The sequence below is a fragment of the Protopterus annectens genome, chromosome 4.part0 (genome assembly GCF_019279795.1).
Source record: "Protopterus annectens isolate FY-2018-M chromosome 4.part0, PAN1.0, whole genome shotgun sequence".
Classification (NCBI taxonomy): Eukaryota; Metazoa; Chordata; order Ceratodontiformes; family Protopteridae; genus Protopterus; species Protopterus annectens.
Window position 1 is genome coordinate 265,979,423 of NC_056733.1, and position 15,000 is coordinate 265,994,422.

Here is a 15,000-nt window from a genome sequence, read left to right on the forward strand (position 1 = left end):
TTGCACTAAAAAGTCTCAGAATATCAGATGATTACAGTGTGAAATCGTAGCACTGACTACTTTACTTTCAGACCTGTGATTTAAAGATTGGTATTTCTTATATTCTTCTTTGAGCTGTTTGTTTACTCTAGCATTGTAGCAAAGTAATTATGGTGTAAAATGTATGATAATATGTTTATTTTTTAACAACTCTTGAATTTAGGTCCATCCTGACTGGCTTATTTCCTCCAACATCTGGTACAGCCTACATCCATGGTAAGGATATCCGTACCGACCTTAGCAACATCAGACAGAGTCTTGGTGTCTGTCCACAGCACAATGTTCTTTTTGACCAGTAAGTAGGTTTGGTTCAGAACACTGAATTTTGTGCTGCTGGTTGTGGACTGTGACTGAAGAAATTACTTTTGTTTGTTGTAGACTTACTGTAGAGGAACATGTCTGGTTCTATTCTCGATTGAAGGGTGTTCCAAAGAAACAGGTGGAGACTGATATGCAGCAAATGATAGTTGAAGTTGGGTTGCCTCACAAAAGGAAATCTAAAACAAGCCAGCTTTCAGGTATGTTTACAGTACGCCTTCATAATTTTAATTTTTGACAGTGTGGAATGTGCAGACTTTTTAGTAGAGATGGCACTTTTTTTTAACGCTTGTCAGATTTGCTGTAGAATGGCATTTGATAGATGATGCAGAACAGCAAGCACATTATGAGATTTGATTTTCAGCTAGTTTGCAAAGACATAAAGTCCAAAAAAGCACATAGTATTCTCATTGCACAGAGTCAATGGACATTTCATAACAACATAGTAATAATAAACCCACAAAAGTAAAATATGTTTTATTTTACACTGCACAATGTCTTTCATGTAGCCTTTTTATTCTTCATTGTAGGTGGCATTCCTTTTTAATCAAAACATTTTCATTAAGGGATTTAACAGTAAAAGCAAAAATAAAACATTGTATGGCCTCCACAGTATGTGATTTAACAGAACACAGAAAGAAGAAAAACTATCAACAGCAGCCAGAAGTGTAAACATTTCTTCTTAACTGTCATTGTGTTAAGAAGTAGGAAACTTCAGGTTAGTTCCTTGAGGCCATCTTTTATGTCCTTAAGTGTGATTCTCCCATTCCAGCTACAGGTCCAGTAGAGCCCTCTTACATGATCACTGTGGTCCGGATCTCTGTTGGCTTCCCCAGTAAATGATCAAACACGTAACTGTCCAAAAAAAAAACACTGCTCAGTCCCAACAGCTCAAGAACGCAGTTTTAATAAAACCTGTTTGAAAACATCTATATAAGTGTTTCTTTTGGGAGTCAAACTTCCTCCTCCGATCGGCTTTCTTATGTGAGGAGCAACCTCTAAATCCCTGAACTTATGTATACTAACTTCATGGTCACTCACCAATGGGGAAAGGAGAACCTCTGCACTAAAAAGTGCATGGAAATCCTGGGCAAATGTTAGTTCTGCACAGGCTTAAGTCTTTCAATATCATGCAGTTGCATTTGGGCAAGTTACTGCTTGACCTAGATTATGTGTATGGGAAACCATTTAATTTTTATCAATTTGTATATTTTAGTTTGTTTTCTGATTTCTCTGTATCTTGAGGTTTAAAGTCCTCACAAACAACTTTAAGTCAGTTAAAGCACTTACTAGGTCTTCAGAAGCACTGGGAATAAATTTCAGCCCTTTTGGTGTTAGTGTGTTACCCAAAGATGCTGGCACTAGCCATGCATGCCATGATGTCTGGGAAGAGTGTTACCAGTGCACTTGTGCCTATGCTGTGAGTACACCTGTAGTGCCACTGTGCAGCACTGTGACCATGTCTTAGTGCCATAGTGCAACACTGTAACCATGTCTTGTGCCATGGTGCAGCTCTGTGGCCATTTGTTATGCCACTGTGCAGCACTATGTTGTGAGACATGGGATGCACAGATTTGCTTCACTGTACATGAGGTTTTTATTTTGCTGCTTGGGTGGGCTTCAGTGAATGGTCATGGCTACTTCAAGCACCGGGAATTACAGGGATCTACCTTAAGAGAGTAGAATTTTCATACTGTTCTTCAGAGTGCCTGCTGAGCAATTATGATGGTCTTCTAAAAAAATGTATGTGTGGTACAACCATGATGGAGTGGTTAGTGATGCCACTGGCGATGGAGTGGTTAGTGATGCCACTGGCGATGGAGTGGTTAGTGATGCCACTGGCGATGGAGTGGTTAGTGATGCCACTGGCATATTCCTTTTTGGTGGGCAGTGCTAGCTTAGGTATACATACCTGAGGCAGTGCTACCTCAACCATTCCAACCAATGAACTTCATGAGTGGGCAGCAGAGCCTCAGTATCATTGTCACTGTTGTATATGCATACATAAGAGTACATACACTGTTTTTCAGTAGCAGAAGAGCAATAGCTGAATATGGTGGGCTGTCACAGAGAGTGAAAGAAATTCAGTCAGTGGTAGGGTGTGTATGACATCTGAGCCAGTCCACTGAACAACTGCGACTGTTTGTAGCTTGTGTGTGTGTGTGATCATTTTTTCTCTACTGTGTCTTCCTTCTGTAAGTCCACCTGTGGAAGAGGAGGAACTGAGGGCTGCATGTTCTGGCGCTAGATCACCAGTGGATGCCATGTCAGCCTGTTAGCAAGGGAATAATGCTCCACTGCTTGAGGTTACTTGGAGAGGTTACTGGTGCCCTCCACTCCTGCCATGCAGGAGGGGGTCAAAGGCTTCTCTTCTGAAAGTAAACTAGAGGGGTCTCCTCTGATGTCCCAGCAGTAGAGTAGTTGGGATGAGTAGATAGAGGCAGCCGCCCCAAGCAAAAAGTGTTAGGGATGTAATTGGCTGATCCTGATCACTTTATTTGTGATCAAAAGTGACAGCTGTAGTATCTCATGTGTGGTAGTAATAGTATCAGCTATTTCCTACATTTAAGCAAGCAGTTTACTAAAGGTTAAACGTAGACTGTTTTTTTTTTTTTGGGGGGGGGGGGCAGATTGGGAGACAACACCGGCCACAATTAAAGCTAGCTACACCCAAATTACACCTAGCTGCACCCTCTGTCTCCTAGGGTCAGTTTCATAGGATGGTGGTTGCAGAGGTATGCCAGCAACTAAATGCCTATTTCACTGATGTGGGGTATCTTTTCGCATGGCTAGTAGTGTTGTGCAACCAGCAGGCCCTGCATGTTGGGTTACTTGGGGAGCAACCAGCTCATAATATCGATCACCTATGTGAGTGATGCCTGAGTTTGTTGCCTTGTGGGACAGCCTTGCATCCTGCCATGGTGCTTTCCAGTGTCATTCCCCATTCCTTGTTTGTTATTCAACCCTTTCCATTCGTACTTGTCCAACTCCTCCTTATCTGTGGCCATCCACTGCCCTGACCATGAACCGATAAAGACATAACACCAACAAACTAATAAAGAACTGTTGTAGAATACCTAAGACAGTGGCTGAGATTGAAATTGTATTATTAAAAGTTAAGCGCTTTTGTTCCCTCTGCTTGTGGAACTTCATCGGAACTAAACACACTCATTAGAGTATCATTAAAATACATTTGAATTGCAAATCACATAATAGCATCAACCACTAAACATGAAGTATCAGTTAAGCAATTAAAATAATTAAAATACAAGTGAAAATAAAAATAAAGTTCAACATGCACTGTAATATTTTAATTTCAAAATTGGATTAATAGAGCAGGTCCCGTTTAAGCCTGGGCAATTTATGGCGTTTAACCTAAATCTGTAAGTCTCATTATCATCTCTAAATCATCTCTAAGTGCTCATTAACAACCCATACACGGGGATCACTCTTTACCTGTTCAAACCCAAACTGATATGTATTAAATTCATTCACATATTTAAGTAAAGTGTTTGTGTCTTTACCCTTCCTTATATCTAATAAGTGATCATAAATGCTTTCTTTTAACTTTGTAGATGTCTTCCCGATATAGAATGCTGAACACTGATGGCACTTAGCCAGGTAAACCACTTGCTTAGAGTAACATGAAAAATGTCCTTTAATCCAAAATGTTTCATCCCATATACTAAAATTTTCACAAGTAATTATACTTGGGGATTGGGAGCAGCATCCACACTTGACTGTCCCATTTGTATGCTTCCTGTTACAAACAGTCATAATTTTATTTTTTTCCAAATAGGTTTTGAAGGCTTTATCCTTGCTATAAACAATGTATGGTTTCTCCCCTACTCTGTCCATTGTGGACTTGTCTACCATAAAGATCCCCCGGTTTTTAATCAAACAGTTTTTAATGGCTTTGGAATCAAGGGTATAGGTGGCAACAAATATTTATTACTATCACTACCAGTTACCCTCCTGAGTGACCCCAAATAATCAACCTGTGTCACTTTATTAGTACCTAATATTTGTAAATAGGTACCATTGTTTCTCTTGGAAACCACTTCATTTTTTATTTCCAAAACAAAACCTTCCATATATCCTCTTCTGAAAAACATTTCCACTAGTTTGTCACATTCTTCATAAAGCACCTCTAACTCTAAAATCATTCTGGTTATTACAGGTTCATAGGTTGGTACTAGGCTATTGGTCCTAGGGCCTATACAAGCCAGACCATAACAATTCCATGGATACTTCTTCCCACAAAATTTACTTCCCTGGACCCCTGTCTAGCAGGGCAACTGACGTGATCCCCGGGGTGAATTTCCTATCTCCCATTCAATCGTCAAGGTTCCTTTTGAAGAGGGCCAAGGAGGCGCTCTGCATGGCATGTATGGGCAGTCTATTCCAGAGTATGGGGAGTCTCTGGGTCAGGAACCTATCCCTCCAGCATGTTTTGTTCATTGTGATGACAAGATTTAGATCCCTGGAGCGTGTGGCTCTGAGGGATTGGGATTTCATTAAGTGGAGCATGTCCAACAGCTGAGGGTTTGACATGGCCTTGCATGTTAAGCAGAGATCGCCTCTGAGTAGACGATATGCCACAGGGTATAGCTGGAGATTTTTTAGATGGTCAGCATAGGGCATTTGCTTTAGGCATGTGATTCTTTTAGTGAGGTATTTCTGTGGCCTTTCCAGCTGTTGCAGATGTCTTGTGAGGTACATACCAAATGGGGCGTTGTACTCTATAATGGGTCTAATGAGTGATGAGTACAGTGGGACAATGACCTCTTTTTTTCTGGATGAAAAGCCCTTAGTGATGAGGTGTGCCACATAGAAGAATTTCCTGACTGTTGTGACGATGTGGTTATTGAAGGTGAGACCACTGTCCACCTGTGTCCCTTAGTCTCTCATCACACTTTCGGTGTTTAGTGTACTGCCACCTATCCACCTATGTGGTAATTCATGGCTACATGTTTTTCCCAAAGGGTATAACTATACATTTCTTGGCATTAAGCTTGAGCCTATGGCTCTGGCACCAAGCATCTGTTTCTGTAAGGCCCTTTTGTAGAATAGCCACATCATTTGGGGATTCACTAATGTCTCCCAGTTTGCAGTCATCTGCGAACTTTGTTAGCCAGGGTCCCTTAGTGTTGGCCTGTACTTCAGAGAAGTAGATGCCAAACAAGAGCGGTCCCAGGACTGAACCCTGAGGTACTCCACTTGTCACTTGTCTGGAGATGGATTTGAAGTCGGCTACTTTTACAGTGTGGGTTCTGTCAGTAAGCCAGTTGGCAACCCATCGAGTGATGTAGGGATTTATGCCCAGCTTAGTAATCTATGATTCCAGAGTGGGGGATGGTGTCGATGGCCTTGGCGAGGTCCAGATAGGCTGTGTGGACTACCTTACCCTCGTCCACAGCTCAGGCTAATTGTCCTTTAATTATCGCCTTCTTGTGATGTTTCGGGTGCCAGCTATTAAAATGTAAGTATGAGTTATAGAATGTTAGCTCTGATGTTATCCATGTCATTATTCCTCACAGTAGGGTCTTGGATCCAACATCGGATCTGAGCCACCAACTTTACCTAAGACAGATCAAGGCTCAAGCTCCTCCCTCTCCTGTAATCCCCTACTGCCCTGTAACCCTCAGATCTTGTTTGCTACATTTTGCTACGGACATGATCCCTGGCTGTCACTCAGATAAGTGCTACTCTTTTCTTGTTTAGCTTAATTTAAATTAGTTTAACTTAGTTTACCTTTAGTCTACTTAGGTTTAGTATTAGTAGTTACCTCCCTTCCCTTAGATATCCTAGTTTTCGGCAGGGTAGTTTCCCATTTGTCAGTTAGATGTTTGGCACCCTTTTCTCTTTGTCCTCTTAGACCTTTTTAGTGTTAGGTCTTTTTCTGTTATGTCTGAAAAACCCTGTGTGTTTAAAAAGTGCTCCCTGTGAGGTCTGAAGATGCCTAATTCTGACTCGCATGAGGAGTGCTTGTATTGTTTAGGGGCTCCTCACCTGGAGGTTGAATGCAACGTTTCTGCCACATTCAGTCAGATGCTGCTTAAATGTTTGGATCAGGGGGTTCTTATATTTCCCCCTCCAAGGGTTCCCCTTTTGATCCAAAGCAAAAGTCCCTCTCATCCCTTCGGTGGCTTCAAAAAACCTAGGCTGTCAGATCCCAGATCCCCAGATGCGAATCCAGCTTGGGCCGTCTCTGATCCGAGATCTTGAGATCTGAAATCTTTGGATTCTTCTACCAGATCCAGGGCCTCCTCGGATCGGCGGCCCTTGGATCCAGTGGGCAAACCAGCCTCAGATCTGACCAGGTCGTCTGATGCGATTGCTCCTGTTGCTCGGCATTTGGATCCAATAGGCTTGTTGTATCCACCTATAGTTACAGAGGATATGGCCTTGCCTGAATCCTCTAGGCATTTGTGTCAGTTGGCTCTTGTATTTCAGAGCTGAACTCCAGATCACTGACTTAGATCCTCGGTGTCCAGGTTGGGTTTCCTGTGACATCTGCTCACTCTTCAACTTCCTCCAGATCATCTAGGAGTTTGTTACCTTCAGGTATGGACTGGATGATGAGGAGCTCCCTCAAGGCCCACATAGAGTTGGAGCTTTTGGCTTTCCCATCCCACCTGGCTAAGGGTGCCTCTCCAATCCCAACTCTCTGTTCTCCTATTCCAACCCCAGGGGTTTTGGAATCTCAGGACCTGGATACCCATGGTCAGATCCAGATGATGTCGAGTATTCCCTTTTTATCAACCCCATCAGGATCACTGGCCTGCTGTGCTCCTCCACTGTTGGACCAGAGTGGGCCCCATGCTGGAGCTGTCAGTGCTGGCTACATGGGGACAAGGTCAGGTCCGGGCCTTTCGGACCAATCTCTTCCCCTTGGGGCTTCAGCCCTTGATAGCTCTGGACCAGTATCATCTGGGGGCCGTGGTGCTGTGTTAGAGTCTGTTCTTCTGTTCCGGGAGCCTTGTCTTCCGGAAATGGGGATGGGACCGCTTCCAGCCCGTTGGCCTTCGGGGTGGTAGAGAGGACTTTCTCCAGGGCTAGAGCGACATCTCCTGCCCCTCTGGGGTGACCCCTACCCCTCTCTACCTCGGGTGGTGAGGTCTTCCATCTTGTCCAGGGTCAGCCCTCCCGTACTAGCCTTCAGGGGGTTTCTTCCCCTCACGGGGTCCCTGCATCTTCCAAGTCCTCCCTAAAGCCCCTTCCACAAAGGAGGCATCTCATAAGAGGCACCTGGACTCTCCCATGGAGTCCGTCACAGAGAAAATGGACCTTAATGAAAGAGGTGGGGCCCCAGAAATCTGCCCAACATCCTTGAGATCCTGAGGCAAAAGGGCGGATGGTCTCCCCAATGCCCATCTTCAGAGGAGTCTGTGTTTCTGAAGGTGTACGGGATGGGTCCATCTACTTCCTGTGTGTGTCCCCCCCCGCTGATGAGTTGGGGGATCTTATCATCCACAAGGCCTGTAAGGAACCCAACACTGTGGAGCCAGTACGTAAGCAAGCCAACAAGTTCCTTAGTCCTCCTGTGGACCAACCCTTTAGGAGCAAAGAAGTTCTGGTTGATGCAATTTTGGTTGCCACTGCCACCAAAAAGGAGCTGGCAGTGCAGAGCCTCACAATCCATCTCCCAAACAGAGAGTTTCAGGCGATTGACTGTCATGGGAAGTATATGTTTGCCTCAGCTACCTTTGGACTGAGGGCAGTTAATTACCAGGCACCCTTCACCTGCCTTTGAAGGGGACTTGGTCAAAGAACTCACCACTTTCCTTGCAGAGTTGTTGCCGGAGGTAGACCTCAAGCAGGTCTCTCCCAAGCTCTCTACTCTGACGTCCCTCACTAATTCCTTGATGACCCTAATTTCCAATGCAGTGGAAGCTATCTCTTGAGTGTCAGGTACCGGCATAGCTGTAAGGAGGCTTGCTTGGTTATGACAATGTGGGCTTGCGGATTCCTTCAAAGTGTCTTTCACTAATGCTCCCTTTGACACGTCCACCCTCTTTAGGTCTTCTGTGAAAGAAACTCTAACCCATAGTGAGCAGGAAGGGAAGATTTTATCTGTAGTTGGGATCAAGTTTTCTGCTCCTCAGAGGTCATTTCCCAAGACCCAACGAGGAGCTAAGAAGATGTGGTCACAGTCTTTCTTCCTGGATGCTCCTGATGATTCCTCTTCCAGAGGCAGGGTGGAGAGAATTTAACGACAGATGTTGCTGTAGAGGTAGGGGGGTGGTCCTGCAAAATCAGGGCTCCAGGGAACCTTTCTCTGAGCAGCCTTTTCAGCGCACCTGAAGTGTTGGCTGACTGTCCTGCCCTAGAGGCTGCTGGGTGCCATTTTTCCCTTCACCCACTAGCGTGGACGAACATCACCTCCTGTCAGTGGGTGTTAAACATCGTTTCCAGGAATTATTTCATTCCCTTTTTTCAACCCCTCCTATATGAAGGCATTTCCTTGATGTACCACCCCACCAGAGGGAGTTGGCCTTCAAGGAAGTTCTACAACTTCTTCAAAAAAGAGCCATCCAAGAGGTCCCAACAGGACAAAGGGGATCCGGAACTTACTCTCGCTTCCTTTTAGTGCCAAAAAAGATTGGGGACCTACATCCTGTTCTGGACCTCATCAAGTTAAATCTATCAGTCAAGCAGTCCCAAGTTCCGAATGGTCACTGTTATGTCCATTTTGCTTCTCTTATGCAAGGGCGACTGGATGTGCTCAGTGGATCTCCAGGACTACTCCTGTCACATCAAGATAGGCAGACATTCAGGGAAACACCATCTTTTCTGATTAGGGGCCAATCATTACTACTTCAGAGCCCTGCCCTTTGGACTCACCACAGCCCCCTGGTGTTTACCAAATGCATGGCAGTGGTGGCAGCTCACCTGATGCTGCAGGGATTCCAGGTGTTTCTGCACTTTGATGATTGGCTCCTCATGGTTCCCACGAGGTATCGACTGTCACAAGCTATCCTCTTTTTGTTCAGCCAGTTGGGGATACAGTGAATCTCTTGAAGTCCAATCTGGTCCTGACACAAAAATTAGAGTTCATAGAAGTCCAACTAGATTCCATTTCAGAGAGTGCAGCATTACCTCTTCAAAGAGTACAGCTGATCCAGGAGCAGGTCATACAAGTCTTAAGTGTTTCAGATCCTCCAGTCCACTTGGTTTTTTGGACCCCAGGGTCCATGGCCACGGCCATATAGCGTGTGCCACTATCAAGGTACCATAGGCAGTTTTTACAGTGGATCTTGGTGGTCCAGTGGTCTGTTCTGTCTCTACCTGTGTCTGTGTCCATATAATTGATGCCAGTGCACAGATGGCATCTTCTTTTGTGGCTTTAGTCTCAGGATCTCATTTTAGACAGGCTCTTTTCACTCCCTCCGCCCAAGTACACAGTGACCATGGACACTTCCCTGTTGGGGGTTGGGGGGGCATTTCCAGGGGAGAACAGCTCAAGGCATGTGGCTCCCTGAAGAGACCAAATTGCACATAAACATCCTAGATATGAGAGCAGTCCTCCTAACATTGCAAGCCTTTCAGGATTGCCTTCCTTTGGGGATGATTGCAATTCAGACAGACAACGTGACAGTGGTCTGGTATATTAACAGACAGGGGGAACAAGATCTTACCCATTGTGCAGAGAGGCCGTGAGAGTGTGGGAATGGGGAGATGTCCTCCACACTCTTTCTTCTTGGGACACATATACCTGGAAGGTCTATATTATAACCGCAAAACCTTAGTTACACAAATATGGAAATGTCGACACATATTGAGCGAACTGCAAAAACACTGAACATCCAGAAGCGCGAAATTCAAAATGTCGAATCGGCATAGTTGGCCAACCCCACCACCCGCAACGTACTACCTACCCAAACAAAATAAATAATCCAGATACATACACTTAACAAAACCCTACTTCTAACCCTAAACTAAAGCTTTACATATATTACTATGTATGCACTTCCCGCACCCTAACCCTAAGGTCCGTAACTATTGCACACTTACGTTAAGGAGCTATACCCAAACAAAATAAATAATCCACATACATACACTTAACAAAACCCTACTTCTAACCCTAAACTAAAGCTTACATATATTACTATGTATGCACTTACCTTAACCCGCACCCTTAACCCTAAGGTCTGTAACTATTGCTCACTTACCTTAAGGAGCTTTACCGGACAAGGACCAACTATGACGATTCGACATTTTGAATTTCATGCTTCAGGACGTTCGGTGTTTTCGCGGTTCGGTCAATATGTGTCGACGGTTCCTTATTCTCGTAACTGCGGTTCCACGGTTGCAATAGGTAACCATACCCGGGGACTCCAACGTGTTGGCCGACAAACTCAGCAGAACCATATTTGAGTTCTTACAAGTTGTGCTTCAGTCTGATGGTGGCGAAGCAGATATTCGATCATTAGAGTTAACCATGCTGTGAACTCTTTGGTTCCCCAACCAGCAACAAATGCAGTGTGTACTTTGCCCTGATCCCCCAACCCAGGGAGTCTCTGAGGGATGCTGTAGCCCACATTTGGCCTCCGGGTCTCCTCTACACTTACCCTCTTATCCCCAAGGTTTTGCAGAAAGCATGCTGCCTGGGGACATCCCTTATCCTCTTTGCCCCCTTCTGGCCTCATCAGCCGTGGTTTCCCTTCCGAAGGTCTCACCTGAAGTATCAAACCTGGATACTGGATCCCCTTCAGGATCTGATCTCCCATCCTTCGGAGCTCCCTCTTCCCAGTCTGTGGACCCTTCGTCTGACTGCACGGTTTCTCCATTTCCAGTGATTTTGAAACAGTCCAGGCTAGCTTCCACTACCAAGAATATTATCCTAGCTCCTAGCCTCCCAAAAGCCTTCCACCAGAAAAGTTTATAGTAGCAAATGGAAAAGGCTTTCTATCTGGGCTAAGAGCAGGAATCTGGACCCCTTTTCTGCTTCAGTACCAGCTATTCTCTTGTTTTTGTCTTCATTTTTTCAGGAAGGGACACATTTTTGTACTGTTAAGCTTCAGTTGGCTGCAATTTCCAATTTTTTTGAGAACAGCAAACCTACAGTCTCTTCCCGACTCTGTAAAGCCTTTATGAAAGGCGTTTTCCTTCTAAGACCACCGGTTAGGGATTTCTCACCTCCTTGGGATCTAACCTTGGTGTTGCAGTCTCTGACTCAGAGCCTGTTTGAGCTTGCTAGTTCTTGTAATTTCAGATGTTTGTCTTGGAAAATGGCCTTCCTGGTAGCCATGAATTCAGCTAAGAGGGTGTCTGAGCTGCAAGCCCTTTCAATTGATCCCCCTGTATATGGTCTTTCATAAGGATAGAGTATCTGTTAGAATGAATCCATCCTTTTTGCCCAAGGTTTCCTCTGAATCCAGTCTGAACCAATGTATTTATTTACCAGATTTCTTTCCCAATTATTCTAATAAAGGAGAGTATATTCTGCATACTTTGGATGTACACAGGCAATTGTGATTTTATCTGCATAGGACTAAGGAGTTTCACAAATCAGACCAGTTTTTTGTGGCTTTTTTCCCAAATAGGCGTGGCCTTCCCATTTCTAAAGTGACTATCTCTAAATGGATCTCCAGCTGTAATTCTACAGTCTACACCTTCAAGCATCTTGTGGTTCCCAGAAAGGTTAGAGCTCACTCTACTATATCTGTGGCTACTTCTTTAGCCTTCATGGCCAGACTTTCCATTTATGATATTTTGGTCTAATCCTCACAGTTTTATATCTCATTACAAGCTCAATTTGGTGTCCAGGAACAGGGCTTCCTTTGATTCTACAGTGCTTCGACATGTCCTTCCTTGAGGCCTCTCAGGGTAAATGGTAGCTGGGGACTGTGACCTTTCTGTGAGGAATAATGACATGATTAACTTCAAATAAAGAGCTATATATTTGCCGTAACTTGACATCTGTGTTAACCTATGTCATTTTTCATTATATTTCCCTCCCGCCATCGTCCTTCCATGTTGGATCTTCCAAGGAAGTCGGAGTGTGTGGGTCCAGGACTATTTCCCTTTCTTCCTTTTGGGTCGTAGCGATACTGATTTTGTTATCAAACTTGATTTGAGGGTAAGAGGGTAGCAGGGATTATGGGAGAGGGAGGAGCTTGAGCCTTGGCTCTGTCTTAGCTAAAATTGCCAGCTTGGATCCGATGTTGGATCCAAGACCCTACTGTGATGAATATTGACATAGGATAACACAGATGCCAAGTTATGGTAAGTACGCAACTCTTTTTTCCTATGAATGTTAGAACAAAACTTTTGATTCTCTACATCTTTACTTAACTCTGTCTAAATAGACAATTTTTTATTGTCTGAGTTATATGAGAAATGTTAAAATCCACTGTATCACGGATGTACACAATACATTGCTGTAATTTACTAGGGGAATCTATCCTTAAAATGAGTATGATGTCCTAAAAACATGTATATACCCTCCAGGAATTAGTAAATTTACTGTTAAAAACATATTGCTTTTCCCATTTGACCATAACATAGTTGGCAAAAATCGGGGAGCACGCTGTTCTCATAGCCACCCCAGTCAATTGTCTGAAACATTGGCCCTCAAAAACGATGAAATAATTTTTTAAGACCACCTCCATGAGTGTAGTAATAGTATTAATTTTATCTGAATATAACTCTGCCTGTCTAAACAAAAATTCTTCAAACCCTTGCAACCTGATGTTGTTTGGGATCATGGAATACAAATTATATACATCGATGGTGATAAAAATTGTATTTGAAGAAAAATGAACATTGTTTAACATACTTAAAAAGTGCCAAGAATCTCTAAATGTAATTCAAATTGTTCAAACCATTCTTCAAAATATTATCCAAGAATTTTGCTACATAAAATGTTTTAGACCGTGTAGCATCTACAGTCGGTCTAAGAGGTGGATCCTCAATGCACTTATGTATCTCTGGACTTCCAAAGATACTCACTGTTACAGGTTTTTCATTGTGCATGAAGTCAGATCCCCCTTTTGATGTCTGACCTTGCAACAACATATCTTCTAATAGCTTGTCAATCTTTGAAAAGGCTATATTGACTTAATTGCGTGAAACTTCGACATAGGTATCTTCCAACAGTAATACATTCATACGACTGACGTACTCTACACTATTCATTACAACAAGCCCTCCCCCTTGTCTGGTTCTATTATCCTGATGTTTTTGTCATCAGCAAGCTCCCTAAATAATTCAACTTGCTAGGTTGTTTTAAAACATTTCTAATATCAAGTTCACATATTTTTCCATACATTTGTACTGTGTGAATTCAGTGGGGGGGGGGGGTTAAAACAACTGGGTCTGTGCAGTGAGTTTGAAATGTTAGCCACCCTTTCACCTGTAAATCAAAGAGCCAAATTCAGCTTTTGAGTAAACAGTTTTAAATCTAAAAAAACGTCACAGTGTTAGCCCTTCTGGCTGGGACGAAGGTAAACCTTTGGCTAACATATTAGCGTGCTCAGAACTAAAATTTTTGGATGAAGAATTCTAAATTTTTAAATCATTCAAGTCAAGTCATTGCAAGATACCTTTAAGGTGTCACTGCTATTTTAATTAAAACTTGACTCTCCGGTCACTATTTCCTGCTGTTGAAATTGGAAAAGTTCTTTCTGGTCTGGCCCTCGTTTGAGATACACATCATTATTTTCTGGTTGCCTCCAGGAGCCCTTTCGATAATTCCTGTTCTGAATTTGCTTGGATCTCCTGTGATGAAGTTCCACAAGTAGAGGGAACAAAAGCACTCAACTTTTAATAATAAAATCTGAATCTCAGCCATTGTCTCTGGTGCTCTGCAACAAATCTTTATTAGTCCACCCACTGTCCTCCCTATCTTTTTTGATATCACCCATTTATATCTCAGTCTGGTCTGTGTTTGACTCTGGTACTGCTACCTGACCATCTCCTTTTTTTTTTCCATCCTAGCTGTCCACTACCTTCTTCACTTGCTTTCCTTTTGTAAATTTTACAAAAGGGGACTTTCCCTACAAAAAAGTTACTCTTCCTCCCCTCTACATATAGCTTATTGTGTTTACCTCTGCCTTCTGTTTTCCCTTCTCCTGCTTTCCTATCTCTCCCCTCTTCCATTTCCTCCCAGTTTAGATGAACAACACAGTGGCACTTTGCTGTATTTATGCTCATATGGTGTTTTTGGCAGCCATTATGCTGTCCCCCTGATGGATATGAGTGAGGTGCAACTGTGTGGACTCAGCTGCCCTAACCTGCCTTCCTTCCTTCCTGATGTTCACACATTCTACTGGAGCACTGCTCCTTCATAGAGCAGCCAGGATTTTTTTGTTTGTTTCTCTACATCTTTGTTTTCTTATGTGGCCCTTTTCTCATATGCTGCCATGCATGTGCTATTCACTGTCTAACACGTCTTTGATTAGCTGTGAACCTCTTCAACCAGTGACCCCACCAAAAATACATGTACTTATGTATCCCAGCTAAAGTGTTCTTCAAATGCTATAATAGCCTGAGTTCTTTGAAAGCCATGTTTCTAATTTGTAACTTTATTCTTTAATCTATAGAGCAATCAAGTGTCTGACATGTAGTACTTCAAATGTTTTGCGACCATGCACATCATAGTATAGCAAAGATAACCTTCAGTATAGGATTGTCTTA

General features: G+C 43.3%; 1 protein-coding gene across 1 annotated transcript in view; it reads left to right on the forward strand.

The window, feature by feature from the left end:
• ABCA1 (ATP binding cassette subfamily A member 1) overlaps positions 1-15,000 on the forward strand; it is a 767,698-nt gene that overhangs the window by 513,493 nt on the left and 239,205 nt on the right. The window contains exons 20-21 of the mRNA XM_044068257.1: positions 203-334; positions 418-557. Coding sequence (XP_043924192.1) covers positions 203-334; positions 418-557 — 272 coding nt within the window. The remainder of the gene's footprint in view (positions 1-202; positions 335-417; positions 558-15,000) is intronic.